Here is a 20,710-nt window from a genome sequence, read left to right on the forward strand (position 1 = left end):
TCTCAGCTCAAGTGAAACCTGTGATGTGCTGTGTGCGCTGAGGTTAAAAAAAGGAGGAGGAAACTTCACCGCAACCATATTTTTCTTACAGAACATCTGCCTTCATATCTGTAACTTTTCTCAGTCTCCCTGGCCCAAATTCTGCTCCTGGTGATGCTGCTGACCTCCTTCGTAATCATGTTCTCCCTCTGCTCCATTTTTTTTTTTAATCCCCACTTACTTCTCCATGCCTCCTCTCTTCCCTCTCCTTTTCTCTTAGCACGGTTTGCAAATTCGATAACATTTGAATCCCTGGACTTAAAAAATGAGAATGGGGTCAAAATCAAAACTGACGGGGTTTTTGAAACCACTGCAAAAAAGTCATCTAGGAACCATCTCTCCCAGCAGCCATAGCTCTTCCGGTTTCCTCCTGGATCTTGTTGGGTTTTGCCCTCTGTTAGAGACTCCACATGCCGGACTGAAGTCACTAACCACCAATATTGATTTTAATTTAAGTAAAATTTACAGGCTGGTGATGGAGAAAATAAATAAATAAATAAATAAATAAATAAAATTGAGTGTATGGAATGGGGTTGGATTAGACGACCTTTAAAGGTCCCTTCCAACCCAAACCATTCCACGATGCTGATTTCCCCACATCCAGAAAGTGAAACCCAGCCAACGTCTGCCTCTCCCTGCCCTCGGAGCCCCTCACCAGGCTGCGGGGTGCTCTTGCTCCCCAGCTGCGTTTCTGACTGGCTGTGGCTGACGGGGGTGATGTCCTGGCAGCTCTGCATTGGTGAGTCCCTTCCTGCAGGGTCTGAGCCCGTTGGCTTCTCGATGTTTTTCATCTCCATCTCCTCGTGATGTATCCACAGATCGGGGGGTCTCAGGTCCTTCTGGCTGCCCTTCCTTTTACCAGCGCTGTGGGTTGCACGTTTCCTGCAGCAAAGAAACATCAAAACCGTCACGTAAGAAGGTTTTTCGCCCTTCACAAGACTGAGAGCGATGCCTCCTCATCGGAGCCCTTCTAAGGAACCCCTCCGGTTGTGTCCTTTAAACACACCAGTTATCGCAGCGTGGTCCTACGCTTCCTGGAGTTTGCCCCAGGGGATGGGCCTAGGGTGGGTCATTTTTTTGCATCAAATGGTGTAGAAATTGGGGAAAAGCACGCTTCCTGGGACAGCAGGGAAGTGTCCAGTTTCATCTTGAGAAGAGCAGCACTTGGGGAGCGTCTACATCTAAAAAACAGCCTCTGAAAAGTGCTGAGCGTGCTTCCACTGAGTTACGCACATCCTAAACCTTCCGTAACTGTGTGCAGCATATGTTGTATTTATTTAATTATACACTAAAGTAGGTTTTTTTCTTTTTTTTTTTTTTTTTTAATTACAGAAAAGTTCAGAAATCCAGAGTAACATTTCCCAGAGCAACATTAACTCTCCTCTCTTTATGCACAGGTATTACACGTTGGTGGGCCACCTCCCCTGGGGAGGACACCGTGCCACGAGGGGGTGGCCCTGCTCTGCTGCTCTCAGAATTGCACTTCCCCTCGACTATCCAGTCCATTTATAACAAAATACACATTTTTTCTATTCCAAAGAAAAAATTACGCTCCTTAAATATGGAGTAAAATGTCTAATTTACAGCTGTAGAGCAAGTCTTTCCAGAAATCTATCAATTTAAATAACTCTGAAAGAACAGTTCTCTGGCTTACTCTTAGGGTTTTGAATCAACAATCCAAAAGTATTCTTAACACTGGTTTTAAACTTCGAACATCTCAACGTACTTTGGGAAAGGAAAGTAATAATGCTGTCCCCCAAGGAAAAGTGGAAATACTTTGTATTTGTAAATGAAATCTGGAAAATCAGCAGTGGGGATATTCAGAGATTTTGGTTTACATCCCACAAGAAATAAGCGTGTTGGCTTCTGGCCATGATTATTTCCCATGTTTAGTCTGTTACTTGTTAATTGCCAAAACTTAATCATTTAAAATTAGAGTATTTCAAAGAACAGGAAAAAAAAAACAACACCCTACAGTTCTTTAATGCACAGACCCTAGTACCCATCCTGATTAGCACCTACAAGAATAATTATGAGCAGTTGCATTCAAACGTGAAGGTATAAGCTGAAGCCTGAAGTGAAAAAGTAAAGTTGCTCTGTCTCATTCAAAAAAAAAAAAAAAAAAAAAAAAAAAAATCCCAAAGTGAAGAAAGTAATTCCTTGTTTAGAACCAAAATTATGATTTTTTTTTTTTTTTTTTTTTTTTTTTTTTTTTTTGTCACTTTCAATTGAAAATAATTCACTTCTCCAGGCTTGAGCTCGGCAAGAGAAATTTCAGCCCTAAAGTAATTTTCGACACAACTCCAAATAGGGGGCTGTAATGAATGTGTCATTCCGACCGTAACTACAAAACCGCGACGGCAATGATATAATTTCAAAATATACGCGATGATCTAGCCCGGTTTGCATTGTTGGTTTTTTTTTTCCCTCACAAATTATTGATGTTCTGACAGCCCGTGAGGAGCAAATTGAATCGGAGCCGGGAACGCATACGAAACGGTCATCAATAACAAATGGAAATAAATCCTCCCCTGGAATGCGTTGGTTAGGAAATACAGAAGTTGAGGCTCGGCTTCTGAAAACGCACCCACCCTCCATGTCAGGGGGGAGGAGGCAGGATCTTTAGTGCACCAGACAAGCACGGGACATTTATAGGAGACAAGTCATAAACGCTTCAACATGGGCTTCAAACCTCCGCCGCAGCGATGGAAAACGGTGCCTCGGGAGTTCGTGTGGAGAGTTACAGCGGGATTCCAATTTAGTCCGTTTCCCCTTTTACCACCGGAGCAGGAATGGGGAAGACAAGGAGTTTGGCATTGAAAAATCTGATCTCAGACTGCAGGGTTTCTCTTGTTCAATTATTTTACAGCATCAAACGCATCCACCTTGCATACCACAATGATTATTTTTATTTTTTTTTTCCCCCTAAGGACAGTTATAAAACCAGAGTTGCGCTCTGCCCTTAAAATATATATATTACGCTCATGCAATCTTAGAACTTACTCTGTACTTTCAAAATAAATAATAAACTCTCCGGAGACAAAACTCTTTCTCATGGTCTACAGTTTCCAGCACAAAGCTCCCTGGGTCTTCAGCCTTTCCCCAACACACCCACATAGCTCCCAACAACACACACGTGCTACATAAGATTATTTTTCAAACACCCGAGAGGGATGCTACTCTTCATTGCCTTCATTTTACACTTACATGACCCCAGAGAAAACATTTAAGCTTAGTTTATTTTAGCCTAGTTTATTATTATTATTTTTTTTAACAACAGTTGAACCCATCGCTTATCTGAAGATCTCAGAAATAAACTGTTCTGGGCTAAACAAGTTTTTGCTTATATAAAAAAAAAACAAAAACACAGGAGTAATCATCCAGTCCTGGCCTGATTGGATGGTCTTTACTGATGGAGCAGGGATGTTTCAGAGGCAGGACGCAGAAACAGTGGTCCCATAATAAGCCATAATCACGTCCTGCATGAACCCTGAGCCTCCTGCACCGCTGTTTGAAAAGCGCTTTGAAGATACTCCACAATAAATGCGAACTTTACTTCACCTTAATTATCCTTCCAAGGCCTGAGTTAATATTTTATATTTTCGACTCTTAATCTGACCGAAATGTGCACTTTGCCTTTTGGGCTGGATTAAAGGAAATTTAACTGGTGTAGAAATCCTGTACAGAAAAAAAAAAAAAAACACCAAAAAACCACAAACAAAAAACCCAAAAAAACAACCAAAAAAACCCCCCAACCAAACCCTAAAAGAGTCTTTCTCTAGAAAATCTCTCCTAGCGTTTACAGATGAAAAATTATTTCATTTCGGCCTCTCTACCTCCTGCCATCCTGAAAAGCTGAAACGCGTACCTGTCTCTCCTCCGTGGTATGATCCAGCCCCACGCCATCGCGCAGGAGATGGGGCAGCGCCCGCGGCTAATGAGTGGCCGCAGCTAATGAGTGGCTCATGGCTAATGAGCCACCCCAGCTAATGAGCCACCCCAGCACAGAGGACCCACCAAAACCCAGGAGCATCTCCAGGGAACTCAGCAGTGAAATGTGGAGGCTCTTTAGCGGCCGCCGACTCATTCCCCGCGGCTTGGAGTTTGATTATGCTTTGGTTAATGCCTCCCCGGGTCTTCCCAAACGTATAGACACCCCCCCGTTACATAAATTAGTCTTAGTTTATGTTTTGCAGCCTCTTGTCACGCCACTCCCCCGCGCCAGCGTGCTGATTGCTCGGGCCCTTGTTCAAGACACTTCATTTTTGAATGGCTTAAATCTGCACTATGTACTTACTAGGCTCAGACTAGACGCCCCACCCTCATCTTTTCTCCGGTGGTGGCCATAACCTCGTGGTACTAGTCCATAGTCTAATTTTTCTGGCATGTTACAAATTTTTCTTATCCCTCGAAGCCTGGAAAAAAAAAAAATTCCTGGCAGAGCCGGTCCTGCAGGTTGGGTGTGTCCTGTACAAAGTCCTGTTTTCCTTTAAGATTCAACAGGGATTCATCTTCTCTAAGCTTAAGCTCTGAACTGACCTGCCTAGACCAGGACCTGAAGGACGGAGCTGTTGAGCGGCCCCATCGTCCATCCTCCAGAGCAGGGCAGGGAGCATCTTGCGCTGCGGAAGATGTAATTACGGCGAGGGCATGAATCTCAATTACTGCCGGAGCCGCACATTCCTCTTACGCCCAACTGGGTGAGTTATTGCACCTGAGTCTTTACTCCCGTTTTCGTCCCCTATTTTTTACCGGTGTCAAGTTTGTCACAGGGTTCGTGTGGCTGATATTTCATTCTTCCCTAGATGGCCGAGACAGAAATACCTACTAAGCCACCTAGGTCAGTACCAGGTTGTTCTGTGTAATATGCTTTATTGTGCTTTGTTCAGCCAAGTTTTAATTAACTTAAGAAATATGACTTTCCTCCACTGAAGGCTTACAGGAGATTATTCCATCCCCTGCAAGTTTTTTTTTTTGTTTTTTTTTGTTTTTTTTTTCTCTGGGAAAGGACACACGCATTATCCAACGAGACCTGGCCTTTACCCTTACTGCGGTCCTTTTGTTCAGTAGGTCAGCAGCGATTTTAAACTAAGAACCAGCTGCCAATAAAAGCCTGAATCTAAACTCTTCATGTCACAGTGTGCATCTCTCCAGGCAGGTCAGAAACAAAGTAATTTCCACCACCCCCCTCTGTTTTGAGGAAATTCAGGGTTTTTTGTCCCATTGCGCTACACTGAAGATCCATTCTTTAATTTTTATCACCCTATTTATTTTTTTTTCCCTCACTTTCAGTGCAGAAACTGTCCGGGGCAACTTGGGTGCTGCATAGTACAGACATTTAGAACTTTAAAAGCAAATCCAAATCTACCAGCTTCGCATTTTTTTAACCAACGGAGAGCAATAAGCACCTTCAAATGGCAAGTCTTCCAACGTCTTAGAATAAGATGAATGATTCTTTGAACGTTTCTGTTCCTCCCCAGGGGCTGCAGAGGAGGTCAAAGTCGATTAACTCAAGACTTGGATATTTAATTTTTGACACCCAGTTCTGGATAGATGGTTCTCTGTTTCTTTCTTTCTCTTGTAATTCCCTTTTGCCCTGTTAGAAACTCAAGGGACCTTTGATTCACCAAACTCTACTCAACACCAAACTCAACAGTTGCCCTCAGATGATGGCCTGATTTTCTCACTGTGAAGCAGATTTTCAAACCAGTTCACTCAATTCCCCCAGCACTCCTAAAACCATTTTTTTTCCCCCTAAATGAGAGCTTTCTCTTTTTTTTTTTTTTTTTTAAATCTACTTTCAAACATCCATCTTTAGCCAAAGCACTTGGCCCGCTGGGTGTAAACCACCTCAAGCTGCCATCTGCCCATGCTTCACCACCCCCAAGCTGATTTCGGTAAATGTGGGAGCTCTCTGGTTCCCTGACCATCCCTTCCGTCATCGTGCCACACTTTTCTAAGCATCAGTGCAAACTAATGTCAGGCCCGTGCAAATCTGGTGGGCAAACTATGATTAACCTTCACATTCTTCTGTCCAGTCTCTCATAATAGCATGATAATACAATGAATTAATCGTAAAAAAAAAATCGTATAACCATTTTTCAATGCATTAAATGCATCAAACGCAGCTCTGTTTCAAAATCGTTGAGTCCGCTTCTGATTTCTCATAAAAACTAAAAAAAAAAATAAAAAAAATCTTTGTGCTTTACACTGCTGCCCTTTTATAGCCTTTCAGAGGAATCCTAAAGATTTTTTTTTCCCATAATTTTCTATAGAATGGTTGTTTTTTGTTTTTGGTTTTTTTTTTATTTTTATTTATTTTTTATTTTTATACCCTCAGCTGTGAGGGTACAGGCCTGCAGAGTCAGAAAGTCTGACAACCATCACCAGGCACATTTATTTTTTTTTTTTCCCCTTGAAATCAATGGAATTGATTATTCCGAGTCTGAATGATACTTGGCAATATAAACAACGGAGCGCTGTGCATGGCAGAGTTGTTTTTCAAGCCTCGCCACGTCAGGGGTACTTATTCTCCATGGTTTACTCTGCAGCCTGGAGGACAGGGGATATTCCCCACTCGCCCAGCAATGAGTGACGCCTCCAAAATCAAAAAAAGATCGAGCCCCAAAATGCAGCTCAGTCCCAGAACTCACATCTCCACAGTACGACTCACAGAATCCCAGAATCCTTCAGGTTGGAAAAGCCCCTCGGGATCATTGAGCCCAACCCTCAGCCCGACTCTACAAAGCTCTCCCCTACCCCACATCCCCCCACAGCTCATCCCAACAGCCCTGAAACCCCCCCAGGGATGGGGACTCCCCCCTCCCTGGGCAGCCTGTTCCGGTGTTATTGCCCAGATCTACTTTGAAGTTGAGCTTTTTCCTTTCATCCCGTGATTCGAGAACCTACTTCCTCTGCTGCTCCGAGGAGCGCCTGGTGCAGATGACGGCCACCACCGCCACCACCACCACGGTGATGACGCCGACGGTGACGACGATGATGACGAGGAGGTTGCTGTTCTTCTGGGGTGTGACGCTGCCGTGGGGAGGGTGCATCTGCCCAATGGGGGGCTCTGGAAGAAAGACAAGACAACGAGGGGATGGTTAGCGCTAGGGTTTGCTCCTCTCCCTCTTTAGGAGACGCCCATAAAATAAAACACATCAAGCCTGTCAGGTGGAATGAATTCCTCTGAAAAAGCAGATGGAGGGTGCAGAAGGGTGCCATAAAGAGCCGAAATTGATGTCTCGCTGCATTTCAGAGCAAACAGGAAAATATTTAAGCGGTAACGACTTTGCATCTTCTGGGTGTTAATAACCTGATGTTGGGAGTCAATAACTCTCAGCTCATTTTTGCTTTTATCAGCTGAAAATGGAAACACGGGGACTATAGATTTTTTTTTTATTTTTTTTTTTTCTTTGTGGCCCGTATAGTCTTTCTCGGTATTTACAGGCAAATACACATCTTGTGTATCAGTCAACCCCGCTGCCTGATTCGTTTGTCAGGACTGCATTCGCCCCACAGTCGCTCGCACATCGCAATAATATTTCGTTTATTGCTGTGCTGACCAGATCCCCGTGCAACACTTGAGCAGGTTAAGGGCTCAATCTTCCGAAGTGATGAGCTGTTTCGTTTCAATGCAACAACAAGACCAGGACTGAAAGTAACATCATTTATAGCATCAAGTCCCAGTCAAACTGACTTCAAGGACCAGTCCCTTGCTTCCAGCAATATTTTCCCCATTGCACTGGCAATAACACGGTTTATATTTTTCTAATCTTGTTGGATAAGACCTCTATTTGCACGGCGTTGGGCCATACGTTATGGGCACCTGCACGAAACAGCGAGTAATCCTTTTGCTCTGTCTGCTGAGGCAATCTTACAGCCATCCTATAAGATTACAAGCCCCAAATTATCTTCCCACTTGATCTTGCAGAAAAAAAAAAAAAACAAACAACGAAATATTTGCTGCAAGGGGATGCAAAAGGAAGAGCTGTCGAAGAATTCACAAGAAATGTCACGCAGGAGTTTTCATATGGCATCACCCCCCCCAAGCTCCCACGGACAAACAAAAACTGGGATTTCATTTTGACTTTAGTACAACTGAATGTGAAAAAAAAAAAAAAAAAAAAAAAAAAAACTGCCTTGATTTTCCGACCTAATATCCTATTCTTTATTTCATTAATTAGACTAGTCAAATAATTTGCCCTTTTCTCAGCTTTTTTAGGCAACTCAAGAAGACAAGGAGCCGTGAGTGCCATCCTTTCAGCATTACACGGTCTACGGAAATCCCAAAGATTTGGGGGTTTGGTTTCTTTTTCATTTCCACGCTGAGTAGAAGGCCTCGAAGGAACATCCCACATAAAATACAGTGAGTATCAAGACAAAAATGTTTTGTTTTTTTTCTCTCCCTACCCTTTATTGCAGGCCCTGGAGGCTCTGTTTACTCCTTAAAAGTCACTTTTCCTAGATTTGTGATGAATTACTACGCAGAGCAGGACAAAAGCATGAAGCAGTGTTGGCTGTAGCGAAGTAGGACAGAAAAAGGTAATGAAATTTTGCATTCCCTCCTTGTCTCCGCCGTGGAAAATAATCAGTCTTGAGTTAATCAGCTATGCGCCTTGTAATTATTTTGTACTTTCAAACCTCTCTGGATACTACATTTGAGGGAATCTTGTCTGTTGTTTCATTCAACAATGCAAGAGGACAATGCTTCATTAGGTAACGGAGATGGGGTCAGGAATAAGAAGTTATCGATAGCTTATCTACACCCCAGCTGGCACTGATTAGGTTCCGTTATTTTTGGTTAATCCACGGGGTTTCTTCTCATTTCTCCCTATTTTAGAGCAGGATGAATTTTAAAAACGCTGTCTTCTGCAGAAAGCTTGAATTGAAACTGAATAACATAAAATGTGATCTAAAATTCTTTTTAAGCTGTTTTTTTGGTTTGTTTGTTGGTTTGTTGTTTTTGTTTTTTTTTTTTTTTGGGGGGGGGGGGGCGGTTTAGATGCATTCCTATGGCCTGAGATATATCTAAAGCATCTCTTGCGATGGGATGGTCCTACCCAGTGATGTGCCTTTGGGAGTATTGAATCAGCTGGAAAGCTGATGGGTGATTTAGGGATCGGCTTTAAAGAAAACCAAGGCAGAATACATGGCGACCTGACCCTACTTTTCGTCAACATTTTTGCCTGTTTTGCAGCAGATATTTTGCACAACGGAGACGATGTTCAACGGCTGATCGAACTCTTCCCTACAAACCAGCAAGTGTGCAACCCATCAGCGCATGGAGTGGTCTCCAAACCAGGAGAGAAAGGAAAGGGGGAGTAATAAAGAGATGAAAAGTAGGGGGTTATCACCAAACCTGCAATTAATCGCTGGATGGAGCCTGTATTTACCGTTCAGACTGCTCCTGTCAATGAGGTTGGTTTCCACCGGCCAGTAAGCGCCATCCCCGTGTCGACCTGTCGGCAGAAAAATGCATCAGATACGGTGTGAGAGGTCAAGCGGCAAAGTCAAGTTTGTCGCTCGAGACGGCGCCTGTCTGACAACGCTTAAACCATTAAACATGGGAAAAGTCATCCCATATATGCTGAGGGAAATCTGCCATCAAAGGAGGCGTTTGAAAGCAAGCTGAATTTCAGCCCTTTGAGCAGCTTGCCTTGCTCTGTTGGTTTTGGGTTTTTTTTTTGTGTGTGTTGTATGTGTTTTTGTGGTTTTTGTGTTGTTTTTTTTTTTTTTTTTTTTTTTTTCTCCAGATGTGCTCGTTAGAGTGACAAACTAAGGTGTGATGGCAGCATCCGTCTGTGCCCCCTCCACGGGTGACGGGAATAATTCAGACAGCTGCTTTTGTACACAAGCGGCCGCAACGGTGGCAGAGGGACGGTGCTGCAGAGAAAACCACGGGCACGTTCTCTACCTGCCGGGTGGCTTTCCACCACTATTAAGCAAGCTTTCATTTAGTTTCCTGCCTGCGGAAACGCTGTTGTGGAAATACAACTCCACAGCTGCTTGGTTTTTTGAAAAATATGGCTTCTTACCTAACCCTGATGTAAAAAAAAAAAAAAAATAAATGGAAAGGGTGTGTTTATTATTGCAAAAATGTTTTGGCTGTTGAGGCACGTTTGCGCTCTGAATTAATGTAATAAAATTTGAGGTGTTTTTCTTTACTTCTGCTTTATTTTCTCCTATTTATCAGCTGTGGGCTAACCAGCCATGCTATGTCCACATTTCTGCCAAGCCCAGCGGATCTGCTTCCTCATGTCTGACAGAGGAGAGTTGCAAAGGTTGGTGAAGACCTACCAAGCTCTCCTTCATCTCTACTGGTGTGGGATTGAGCTGTCAAAGTCCATAGCAGGAGAGGTTTGGGGTAAAAACCGCTCTTCTGGCCAAAACCAAGCTTATGCCAACAGCGTGTTCTTGGTACGGGGGGACAGAGCCATAGCAAAGCCCCAAATGTGGCCATCTCATTCCTCCAAAAGCTAATTATTTTTTCACTGAGGTCAGATGAACCTTCCCAGGTGGCAAGAGCTCAGCTGACACCAGCAGTGCTCTGCTGGGACAAGTGCTTCAGGGAAAAGATGTTTGTTTTTTTTTCCCCCCGAGACAGACTCAACACGAACTCTGTAAGACACCGTCTTCTTGGCTCTGCCATCCCTCGGGTCAGACAAAATAGTGCCTGAGGGGTTTGGTTGGTGAAGGAATTATGAGAAAAAATTTTGAAAACTTAGCGGAATGATCTGGGATTAGTTCAGGTAGTTTTAACATCAAACAACAACGATGTTTTGGCGGATTAACAAACCCACACCCCACACCGCCCTCCGCCAGTTTCTCACTCTCCTGCAGTTATTTGTTGCTGCTGTGCACTGTTAAAAAAAAAAAAAACCAAACAACAAAACAAAACCTGCCACGTTCCTCTCCAGAGGTACTCGTATCTCTGTGGATTGTGAAGAAATTCACGTGTATAACTCTGTCTACCAATTTGCAAAGTATTTGGTGATGAATGGCCCTAAATAAATGGAAGATGATTATCATCAGAAGAGACTTCAGTGTAATCATCTTTTCAATCAGCCTAATTGCACAGCTACGGCAAACTTGAGCCCGAGAAAGCGAGGTTGCGAAATGTTTAGCCGTAAAAGCAGACAAAATAAAGAGATAAATGTAAGGTACACAGTAATTCTGTTTACCGAGATGACACTCTGAGGCAGCCCTATTCATACTACGACACCGCAGCGCGCGAGGATGTTGTGACCCTGGGGTTATCCTGCGCTTAGGAAACCAGCTCTCTCCATGGGAGATTGCTAAATGTTACTTTTTTTTTTTTTTTTTTTTTTTTTTTTTTTTTTTCATGTTTAGCCCACACTGAAATATCTTAGCGGGCGCTGAAAACATCTGAAAATTTAATCGGGATGTTGGAGACTTAAAAAAAACCCCAAAACCAACCCTGCATGCCCGACTCTGAAGTTTAGTATTTGTTTAATTATTGCAAGTGCACTTTTCAAGGCATTATGCATGACATTTTCATTGTAAAAGCGTTTGTGTAAACAGCTGCCCATTTCATTTTTAGGCTCTAGTAGGGTGACTGACACCCGAAGATGCCATATATTTGAGGTGGCTGCAACACGGAGGCAACCAGGGAAAAGGTTCGGGCTACGCCATCCATCTCGGGGGGGTTCTTAGCCTGGAAACGTGCCTGAACTTTAAAACTTTTTTAAAACTTTTAAGTTTTAAAACCATCCCAAGGCAGCAGAGTCTTCCGTTTTAACCCGCTGAGGGCAACTCTTTCTATAAACCCGACTCCTAATCAGAGGTAATTTCACAGGAAGGCAAATAACTCTTTCACAAACAGCATTTCAACCCTTCGTCAGGGATCACCAAGACGGAATTTATGGAGATTCGACTCTCTTCTGCTATCAAGACGTACAAATATTCTTCAATATTTGGAAAAACACAGAAATTTAAGCGCTTAGGAGATGGGAGGTACATCTCTGATGCATTCTACGGTTTCTTAGGGTAGGTAAGGCTTAAACCTCTAAGGATCACCCATGCTCTGTTCCAAGCCAACACACCTCCACGACTCATTTCTATCTCTAGTTTTCACTCAGCAACAGTTTAGGTTCTATTTCCATTTTTTTTTTAAAAAAAAAAATCAAACCATGTGCGAGAACGTTGCCGCTTCAAGGTCACTGCTTCCCTTGGTTTTAAGGTGGCAGGTTTTGACCACCTTTAAAATAATCTAATTTTAAATTGAAGTTAACCTGCGTGCTTCCCCTCAATCTTCCTCTTCGATATCTTCACTGCACTCTGGTCATAAATTTATAAAACCGTGACTCAGCAGCTGTTTCTTTGAGAACCGCCTTTCTAAATGGAGGTTAACCACTCTTTAACCTTAATTTTCCTACTTTTTTAATGAGTTGGATTAAAGGCGTTTGTATCAGAGATACCAAAACCTGCATCCATATGAACCTATATACGATTTCTCACCTCTCACTTCTCCCTTTAACTTCTGTTATCCCCCAGATCTCTCCAGATCTCCTGTTATCCCCCCCCCAGATCTCTCCTTCTAATGGTTTAGTAATTCAAGCCTTTATATTTAAAAAAAAAAAAAAAAATCTTTTTCCCAAAACTGTATCTCAGGTGCCGTTATATAAAATCAGCATTTCAACTTGGTCTTGTCAAGGCAAAAAAAAAAAAAAAAAAATCAAGTTGTCGGTGACAACAACAGTTTGTTACCCTCTCAGGTCTCCAGCACCTGGAAATTGGCCAAAAATTTTGTTGTTGTTTTGCTGTAAATCTCTTCCCTTTTTCATGCTTTACTCCAGCAGCTTCCCTATTTATAAACTTCAGGTAACACTGCGTGGCCCGGGCAGATTTGTAGACGTTGAGGGAACGTTCTCTCCTTGCAAAACGCTCGCTGCAAGCCAACTACCTGAGCTGGAGGGGGAATGATGTTGTTGTTAACGTTGTCTGGCTCCTCTGCACCAGACACGGCCCTGCACTACCACTGTTGCTGCATTTTGCCTCAGCTCAAAATACAGAGAAAATAAGTTGAGCAATATTGTCACATGAGACAGCAGAGACTATAAGTGATATTTCCTGCCCCGTGGGTGTCCCCCACGGAGGTTCAAGCATGCAAAGCGGGAGGTTCCAGCACACAAAGTCATTGGCTCTCACTGTCAGGCATATGGTGCCATCAGACAAGCTGCTCTTGTTTCCGCGGCAAAGCTGAGCACTTGGAAACCTGCTCCAGGACAGAGCAGAAAGACGGCGAGTTGCCTTCGGGGCAGGGGGTCAGCTCCAGCTTGCTGCTGAGCTGCAGCCCTCCTAGAAACCTGGTGGAATAAGGATGCTCCAACACAGCAGAGTAAGAGTAGAAGAAGGAGACTGGCTGAAAGGGGGCAACGGGAGCTTCTGCCCAGGGCAGACTCACAGACATCTGAGAAAAATGAAAGCATCCCCCTAGAACCTTGTTCAAATTCATCTGGGAAGGTAGAAATACGAGTCAGAAGAGAGAAATGTTGAATAAAACATGTTCTGCGGTTCAGTATTGGTCCAGAGGTTGCTCTTCTGCCTGAGATGGGCAAAGCTGTGCAGCCTCATCGTGACCTTGATGGGAGGCGGGAGGAGGAGCAGTGGGTCACGCACTGACTCCAGAGAGCACCGAGGTGAGGATCCATCTCCCTGTGCGTGGCCATGCACGAGTTTCCTCTTTGGTCGGCAACGAGAGGAGGAAACCACACAATCACGACCCAACCTGCTCATCTGGGATGGGAAGAAGCTGCTTTCTGAAGGCATCCACCTCTGTCTGACGTGGAGATGTACACCATCAGCTTTCGTCGCCGCGGTTCTGCGTCCACCAGCATTGAAACACGAGGACTTGCGCCTTCTCTCCAGCTACGGGCAGCACCTGATAACGGAGCAGACACACTGGTGGCAGCCGAAAAAAGCTCAGCGAAGGCAGAGGCGTTCGCAAATTCGCTCAGGAGCAAGTATAAACCGTCAGGCTTCTTGGGAAGACGCTGGGGCTTGGGGCAGAAACACAAGATTAGGGGAACAGATACCCCAATGCCTGTTGCCTTTCTAGTCCTTCCGTTTTGGGTACATGCAGAGACAGCTGTCTCTATGTCTCAGCGTCGCAGGGAAAGACAACCAATATGCAGGAATAGCCCTTCTTTAAATTTCAAGCATGCCTTGCCTTCTGAGACGCTTTCCATTTTTTGGACCTTCCAAAAGAGTTCCTACACCTGCTTGGTAAACATAGCCAGACGACAGAGTTTGAAAGGCTTTTTTTAAATTATTATTATTTTCCCCCCAGAAGGAGTTATTCTGATAAATGGGGTACTTCTTATTTCTTTTCTCTAGCAAAGAGCGTTACAGACCACTGCATTATTTGTTTAGGAGGCAGGTCTTTGAAAAAAAGATCTGAACTGCTCATCCTTTCACTGCTGCTACGCTCAGAGTCTGCAAAATAGCTTCAGAACGGAAAGCCCGGAGCCATCAAAAGCTTTAGCAGAAAAAAAAAAAAAAAAAAAAAAAAAACAGTCACAGTATGAGACGATGTGACTGGTTTGGGCCTGATCTCAGGCTGTAGACGTCCTGGCAGGTGTTTTCATGCGCGTGCAGAAAAATGAGCACCGGAAGGTTTCAAATGGGCAAAGAGCGACACGCCTGCCATAATCCAACAACGGAATGTTGAACTGCAGAAAGTCAAACTCTAGGTGTGACCGGAGCGCGCTTCAAACCTCCTCGCCCCGAAAGCTGAAGCAAGTGGTGCGCTGTTAACTCACCGCGGTGCAAAATAGTAGGTGTGAGTCAAGGACCCAAAGTTCATCCGTTGTTCAGGAGAGGCAAAGTCCCCCAGCGTCATGTGGAAACCTTTCCGCGTGTCTCCGGGCCGGATGCAAAACCACGCAGACCTCTGTTTTCCTCAAGATTTGGAAAGAAAAGCTGTGGATGTCTGTCATGGATGGTCTTTTCCACGGGCTTTTTGTTGTCCTGGGTATGGTCACTGGCCTTGCTCCAGGCATGGGGAGAGGAGACCGGCCTCCCCATGGCAGTCAACATTAAATCTCAACTTGCAAATATCCAGTTTATGGTTTAAAAAGAGTAATGTCGCATATATAGAGATATAAAATCATACCTGTATGCCTTATGTAACAGTATTCCAGGTATATATGAATTTATTTGAGTAGTCTAAGCATATATGAATTTATCTAGGGAGCTTAAATCACCCGTTTCACAGGAGGTATGTTTTCAGAAAACAATTGAACAATCAAAATGTGTCCGAACTTCCCCAAGATAAGGAGAAACATTCGTTCAAAACTGTGTACGTTTCCTTTGATCAGAGTTTACAGGGGATGTTATAAAACATTTGGAGTCCAAGGGCAGAAATTGAGTTGTTTGTTTGTTTGTTTTCCCTCTCACAGAGATTTAATTCCGATGGCAACGCAAAACTGTTGACCAAATATTGACCAAATACCGACTAAAGAATTTAATAGTGTTTTTATCATATGGAAACAGGGGTAAGACAAAACACAAGGAATGAATCTCTTCTTTGCCCAGTTTGCCTCTATATTAAAATCATAAATAGGGTTTGTTTTTTTTTTAGACTCCACGAAGCCTCTACCACAGCTCATCTGGCCTTGTCCCCTGGACGTAAAGTTTGTGACAAAAATTCGCTCTGAAAATGTAATTTTAGCCTTACTTTTATATTACCATTTTTACTACCTTTGCGTCTCTCTTGCTCGACCGGTTGCACACACGCAAAATAAAACTCTGCGAAGAAGCTGACACATTTATGGGCTTGGCACCCACATTGGATTTAAGGGTTCTGTGGGGACGTGTGTGATTTGATTCTCTCGATACCCACGCTCCTCTCTTTGCCCTTTCGGATAACGGTGTTCCCTCCCCGGGAGCACTGTTTGCATTTCAGCAGCAGGATTTCTCATTCTCTGACAGAGAGCTGAGGACCAAAGCTTCCACAGGACGGGACACGCCAGGCTCAACGCTGTCATGGGCAAAACAAAACGAAGTAACGGAGGTGGGCTATCGCTTGCCTCATTCCTCTTCCCAGTGGTAGCCCCGTCTTGCAGTGGCTGGTCTGTTCTCCCCCAGCGAGTTGCAGCAACAGGGAGTATATTTGCCCTGAGCAAGAAACCTCTGAAATTCTCCCTAAACTCTACTCTCCTCCTTCCTATACTCTCCTCTCCTCCTTACCCTTTTTTTTTTTTTTTTTTTTCACTAAGAACGTCAGCGGTTGTCCCATCTCATCTTAGCAGATCCCACACCTGGGGTCATCCAAGCTCCATCTCCTCGTACCCCTGAACCCTCGGGTGCCTCTGCCCAAACCCCTTGCACGTCACACCCCCTCCACCAGTGCTTCCTTGGCGCGGAAGTTAATTTTGCTTCCTGAACTCGGGAAGCGCGAGTCGTCATTAGAGACAGCCGACCTACCAGAGTTAATTCATGTCACTCAATAAGAATTACGTTCGGGGCAGAGATGGCCCTGAGGGCTTTGTCAAAAGCACAGAGTAATTTAAAAGGCTCCCACCGACTTCAGTCGGCATTGGTTGAGGCTGATTAAAGAATTCAATTTGATGACTTCTAAGGCAAATGAGCTTTCAGAAACTTTGACTTTGTTTGTCTTAACGCTTGTGCTTAGAGCACAGTTACAGTGAGAGCTGGCACCGGCCACTTGTCTTTAATAGAGGTGCCTAAAGGTTAAGCAAATGCAAGCGAAGACCTCAGACGTTGTCTTATTGGAATCCAGCACTAAAACCAGAAGCTGGATTCAGATATCAACAAGTCTCTGGAAGATACAACAAAAGGCTGAGAATTTCTCCTCCTTGCTACTGCAGTCCGAAAAAATAAAAATGCAATGTATTTCAACTACCTGGGGAAAAAAAAAAAAAACAACCCAAAACCCCAGTATTTACACACTAGGAGTGACTGGCTGTGTTTAACTCCTGCTGAGCGCCTCTGCTGTCTGCTGACGACACGTTAACCTCGTTGCAGTTTTGTAAGTTATTCGACTCAAATCAAATCCAAAAAAAAGCCCTCACCCCGCTGGAAGCAATCGGGCTGCCATCCCGACACAGTCACCACCCTGGGGACATGCTTTAGCGTCACGCTGCAAGTACTTACAGGCGACTGGTTGCAATCTTCCTTATTTTTAAACTCTAGACGGAGTATCGTTCACTAAATAGGTTGCAAACACTGTTTGGGCTCTTCAAGAATAATTAATTATTCTGGTGACGGTTCTTCTGGAACAAGGAAAACCCTTGCGAGGGGCACAGCCCAGGAGAACACGATGCACAACAGGAAAAACGGCCCAGACCTCTTTTTTTTTTTTTTTTTTCTTTCCTTTCCTGTGGTAGTTTGAGGAATATGGATTCACCTACCATATACAGAGCAGCTGCACTTAATTTGTCATGCTGATTTACATCTCATTAACAAACTACAGCACAAGGTGGGATAGGCAGGTCTTTGCAGAGGATCTGATTCTTTAAACCTTGTGACGGTGACGGGCCTAAGGTCTCCACTCAATGGAATGTGAAGACTTAAAAATGCTTTTCTACATTTCCTTTTTTTTTTTTTTTTTTTTCCTTTTTTTTTTTTTTTTTTTCCCCTCCCACAAAGCATTGTAAAAATTGTACGTAGAGAAGCCAACAAAATTTTTTGCAGCGTAACATGAAAAGCGGCAAGCAAAAAAAAAACCTGCTCCGATAGACAACCTGAAGAAGATGTGGAACAAATATTGAGAAAGGAGGGAGCAGCTCTATAGGAGGGGTTATGCCCTCAGATCCATTACGCAGAGCAACACGCTCCGTGAAGCACTAAAACACAACCTCTACTTTCCGTCCAGCCTTATTTTTTTCCCCCTCTTTTTAAAAATCCTGAACTTGACACTTTTTCGGTCTGGGGGGATACCTTGTGCTGAAATCTCTCCTCAGTTTCCCAAACCTGCCTGAAAACATCTTAAATGTAAATTAAAAAAAAAAAAAAAAAATTACACTGACTATTTACTTTCAGGCTTCTTTGTAACCTAACCCCTTTACCCTTTAAGAGTAGTTTTTGACTATTCCAACCTGACATTTTCAATTTGAGCGCGCTGTAGTGAAAAAAAACCAAAAATCGCACTGAGCAAACTAGCTTTTGAATTTTATGTTTTGTATCCTTCTACTTCTTTCAGCAAATCACAGGCTGAAATCAGAGGGTGAATTCCCAAAATTGGCTGAGAGCACGTCTCTGATGTTCTACCTCGCTGTGAGACTGTCCGTGGTACCTGGTACAAAGTAAAATCCTAGTGAAGAAATACGCTCTGGGTTACCTCCAGGGATGCTCCAGGCTGAGGTAAAACCTAGGAAAAGGCCTAGAGATGACTTTGATCTTCTAAATAACATTTTCTTGTCTTCTCTAGGAATTATCCATTGCAAGTTAACTCCCTAAACTGGGGTATGACGGTACCCATTAAGTCAAGCTGAGGACTTGAGGTTTACACCTCAATTTGCCTTTTAAACTAGCGCTAAGTCAGAGCTCAAATCCAAATGAACCTTCCAAGCTCAGGCCTGACTTTTCCAAACGTCACCGTGACTGTTTCCCCGGGCAGATGTCACATAAATGAACAACGCTCTAGCTGCAATTGAAAGACTTGGGAATAAATAGGTCTAAAGTCAAAAAAAGTTTTTTAAAAAAAAAAATCTTAACCACAGACTTCACAAGTATTCGAAAGGAGATAGGAGCGGAGGAACTGGGACTAATCCGACATAAATTCCTATTTGGAAAATGTAATGATAATGCCTTGAAAAGTTGACTAAACTTTGCTATTGTTAAACAGAAGCTGCCGGTTTGAGAGAAAAGAAGATTTATGACTTCTCACTGTGAGGCTTTTGAACTTTACTCTATAACCCACGAAAGGGTGCAAAGAGGAGCCTGGAAATTATGCTGAGCTTAATTATACTTAATGTGAATTATTCAGAAGCGCGGCCGAGAGACTAAAAATTTATTTCATACAAAGAAGCTTGACATATTAATTGGTCCTTCAGAAAAGAGACAAAACAATTTCCTCTCCCGAAAATTTACATCTTCCCCATCAAAGCAGCAGCCTCAGCCGAGCAGAACTTCATTAACAAGATTAATTATCCCGCCAGCCTCTGCCTCATCAGGTGTGCAGCCCAGGTGAAAAGCGTGGCCCCCTCCCCGAGGCTCCGGCAGAAAAGGCGACAGATTGAGGGCACCGTACCTTGGTCATTAGCCATTTTGTCAGGGTGCTCGACTGCAAGAAAGAGACAACGTCATTAGAGGCTGACAGCTCCGCGCAGGCAATGCCGGAGAACCGCGAGGACAAACACAGAAGCACAGAAACACAGAAGAGCTCCGCGGTGGAAGGGACCCACAACGATCGCCGAGGCCAACTCCCTGCTCCTCGCAGACCTCCCTAAAACTAAACCATAGGGGTGAGACCAGACGCGCCCTAAATTCTGAACGCACCTCGACCCGTGCCTCAGAGCGGATATTTTTCACCAAGTTCTTCACCTGCTTCTTTGCTGTAGCTTTTTTTTTTTTTTTTTTTCCATTCTCTTGTTCTTTTTCAATATGATTTGGGAAATTTAATTAAGCCAGAAAGAGAGACACACGCTACTTCTTTAAATAACTACAGTCAAAGCACCTACAAGCCGAAAGCTCAGTCTGACTTCTCATTATTTCACATTTTTACAAAGGGTTTAAAACTATTTACATCTTTTTTTTTTTTTTTTTTTTTTTTTTTTTTTTTTTTTTTTTTGCCTAATAACCATAAAAGAGTGATCTGAAGTGCACCAGATAAGGCTTCAAAATCCAATAGACGGATTAAAAGCCTTCTTGCAGAGTTACAACTTCTGACTATTTATGATACGGCTGAGGGAATTAAACTTTCCTCCGATTCATCACCACCATGGAGCATTAACCAGTCCTCTGCTTAATAAATTATGCAAGAATCTTAAGTACAGGAAACTGGGGGGAAAGGAAGTGAGTTGGCAGGTGAATCTGGAAGTCAAATAACCAGTGCCTGCGGGCGCAGAGCGTGCTGCTCCCCTCGCTGCTAAAATCCCTACAAAGCCTCCCCTGCATCATGGCGTCTCCCTAGGAACATCCCTACTGAACTGGCACAAATTTCCATTTACTGACACATCGGTGAGCTCCAAGCTTGTGGCAGAGGGGGAATAGCTCCTTCGATGACCCCTATATTTTTTTCCCCCCCCCTTCCTTTCAGACTTTTTCACCCACATGCAAAGAACAGGGATATACGGAGCACATTGCCTCCAACTTTTTAGAAATCTGTCAGCCTGTGCCTCCCCACCAAGCCCTACCTCGGCCGTCACCTGTCCCTTAGGACAAATATATTCCTGAAAATATGAAAATTTGCTCATGACTGCAGTTACCTGTGTCGATTAGATGCTGCCCTGGCACCACTCGGCGTTGGGTGCCTTCTCCGGGCAACGGAGGCACGCAGCCTTGAAGCCCAGGTGGGCAATCTTGGGCAAGGTCATGGAGGGGGGTTCACATTCCAGGTTATGGACCAGGAGGTGGGTTGTTTTGTTTTTTTTTTTTTATGAACCACGACAATGAGGCAGCATTAGAGGGCACTGCAGGGCTAGAAATGCTGCCCCACACCATCCTTGCCAAAAGGACGGGTCAA

The 20,710-nt window shown here is 43.8% G+C and overlaps 1 protein-coding gene across 1 annotated transcript in view; it reads right to left on the bottom strand.

Annotated features, from left to right (window-relative positions):
* The window catches only part of DCC (DCC netrin 1 receptor), a 260,983-nt gene that overhangs the window by 25,524 nt on the left and 214,749 nt on the right, over positions 1 to 20,710 (bottom strand). The window contains exons 18-21 of the mRNA XM_026865876.1: positions 19,277 to 19,309; positions 9,435 to 9,500; positions 6,949 to 7,111; positions 695 to 921 (exon numbers count right to left, since the gene is read on the bottom strand). Coding sequence (XP_026721677.1) covers positions 695 to 921; positions 6,949 to 7,111; positions 9,435 to 9,500; positions 19,277 to 19,309 — 489 coding nt within the window. The remainder of the gene's footprint in view (positions 1 to 694; positions 922 to 6,948; positions 7,112 to 9,434; positions 9,501 to 19,276; positions 19,310 to 20,710) is intronic.

The sequence above is a fragment of the Athene cunicularia genome (assembly GCF_003259725.1).
Source record: "Athene cunicularia isolate RWA chromosome Z unlocalized genomic scaffold, athCun1 chrZ_part1, whole genome shotgun sequence".
Classification (NCBI taxonomy): domain Eukaryota; kingdom Metazoa; phylum Chordata; class Aves; order Strigiformes; family Strigidae; genus Athene; species Athene cunicularia.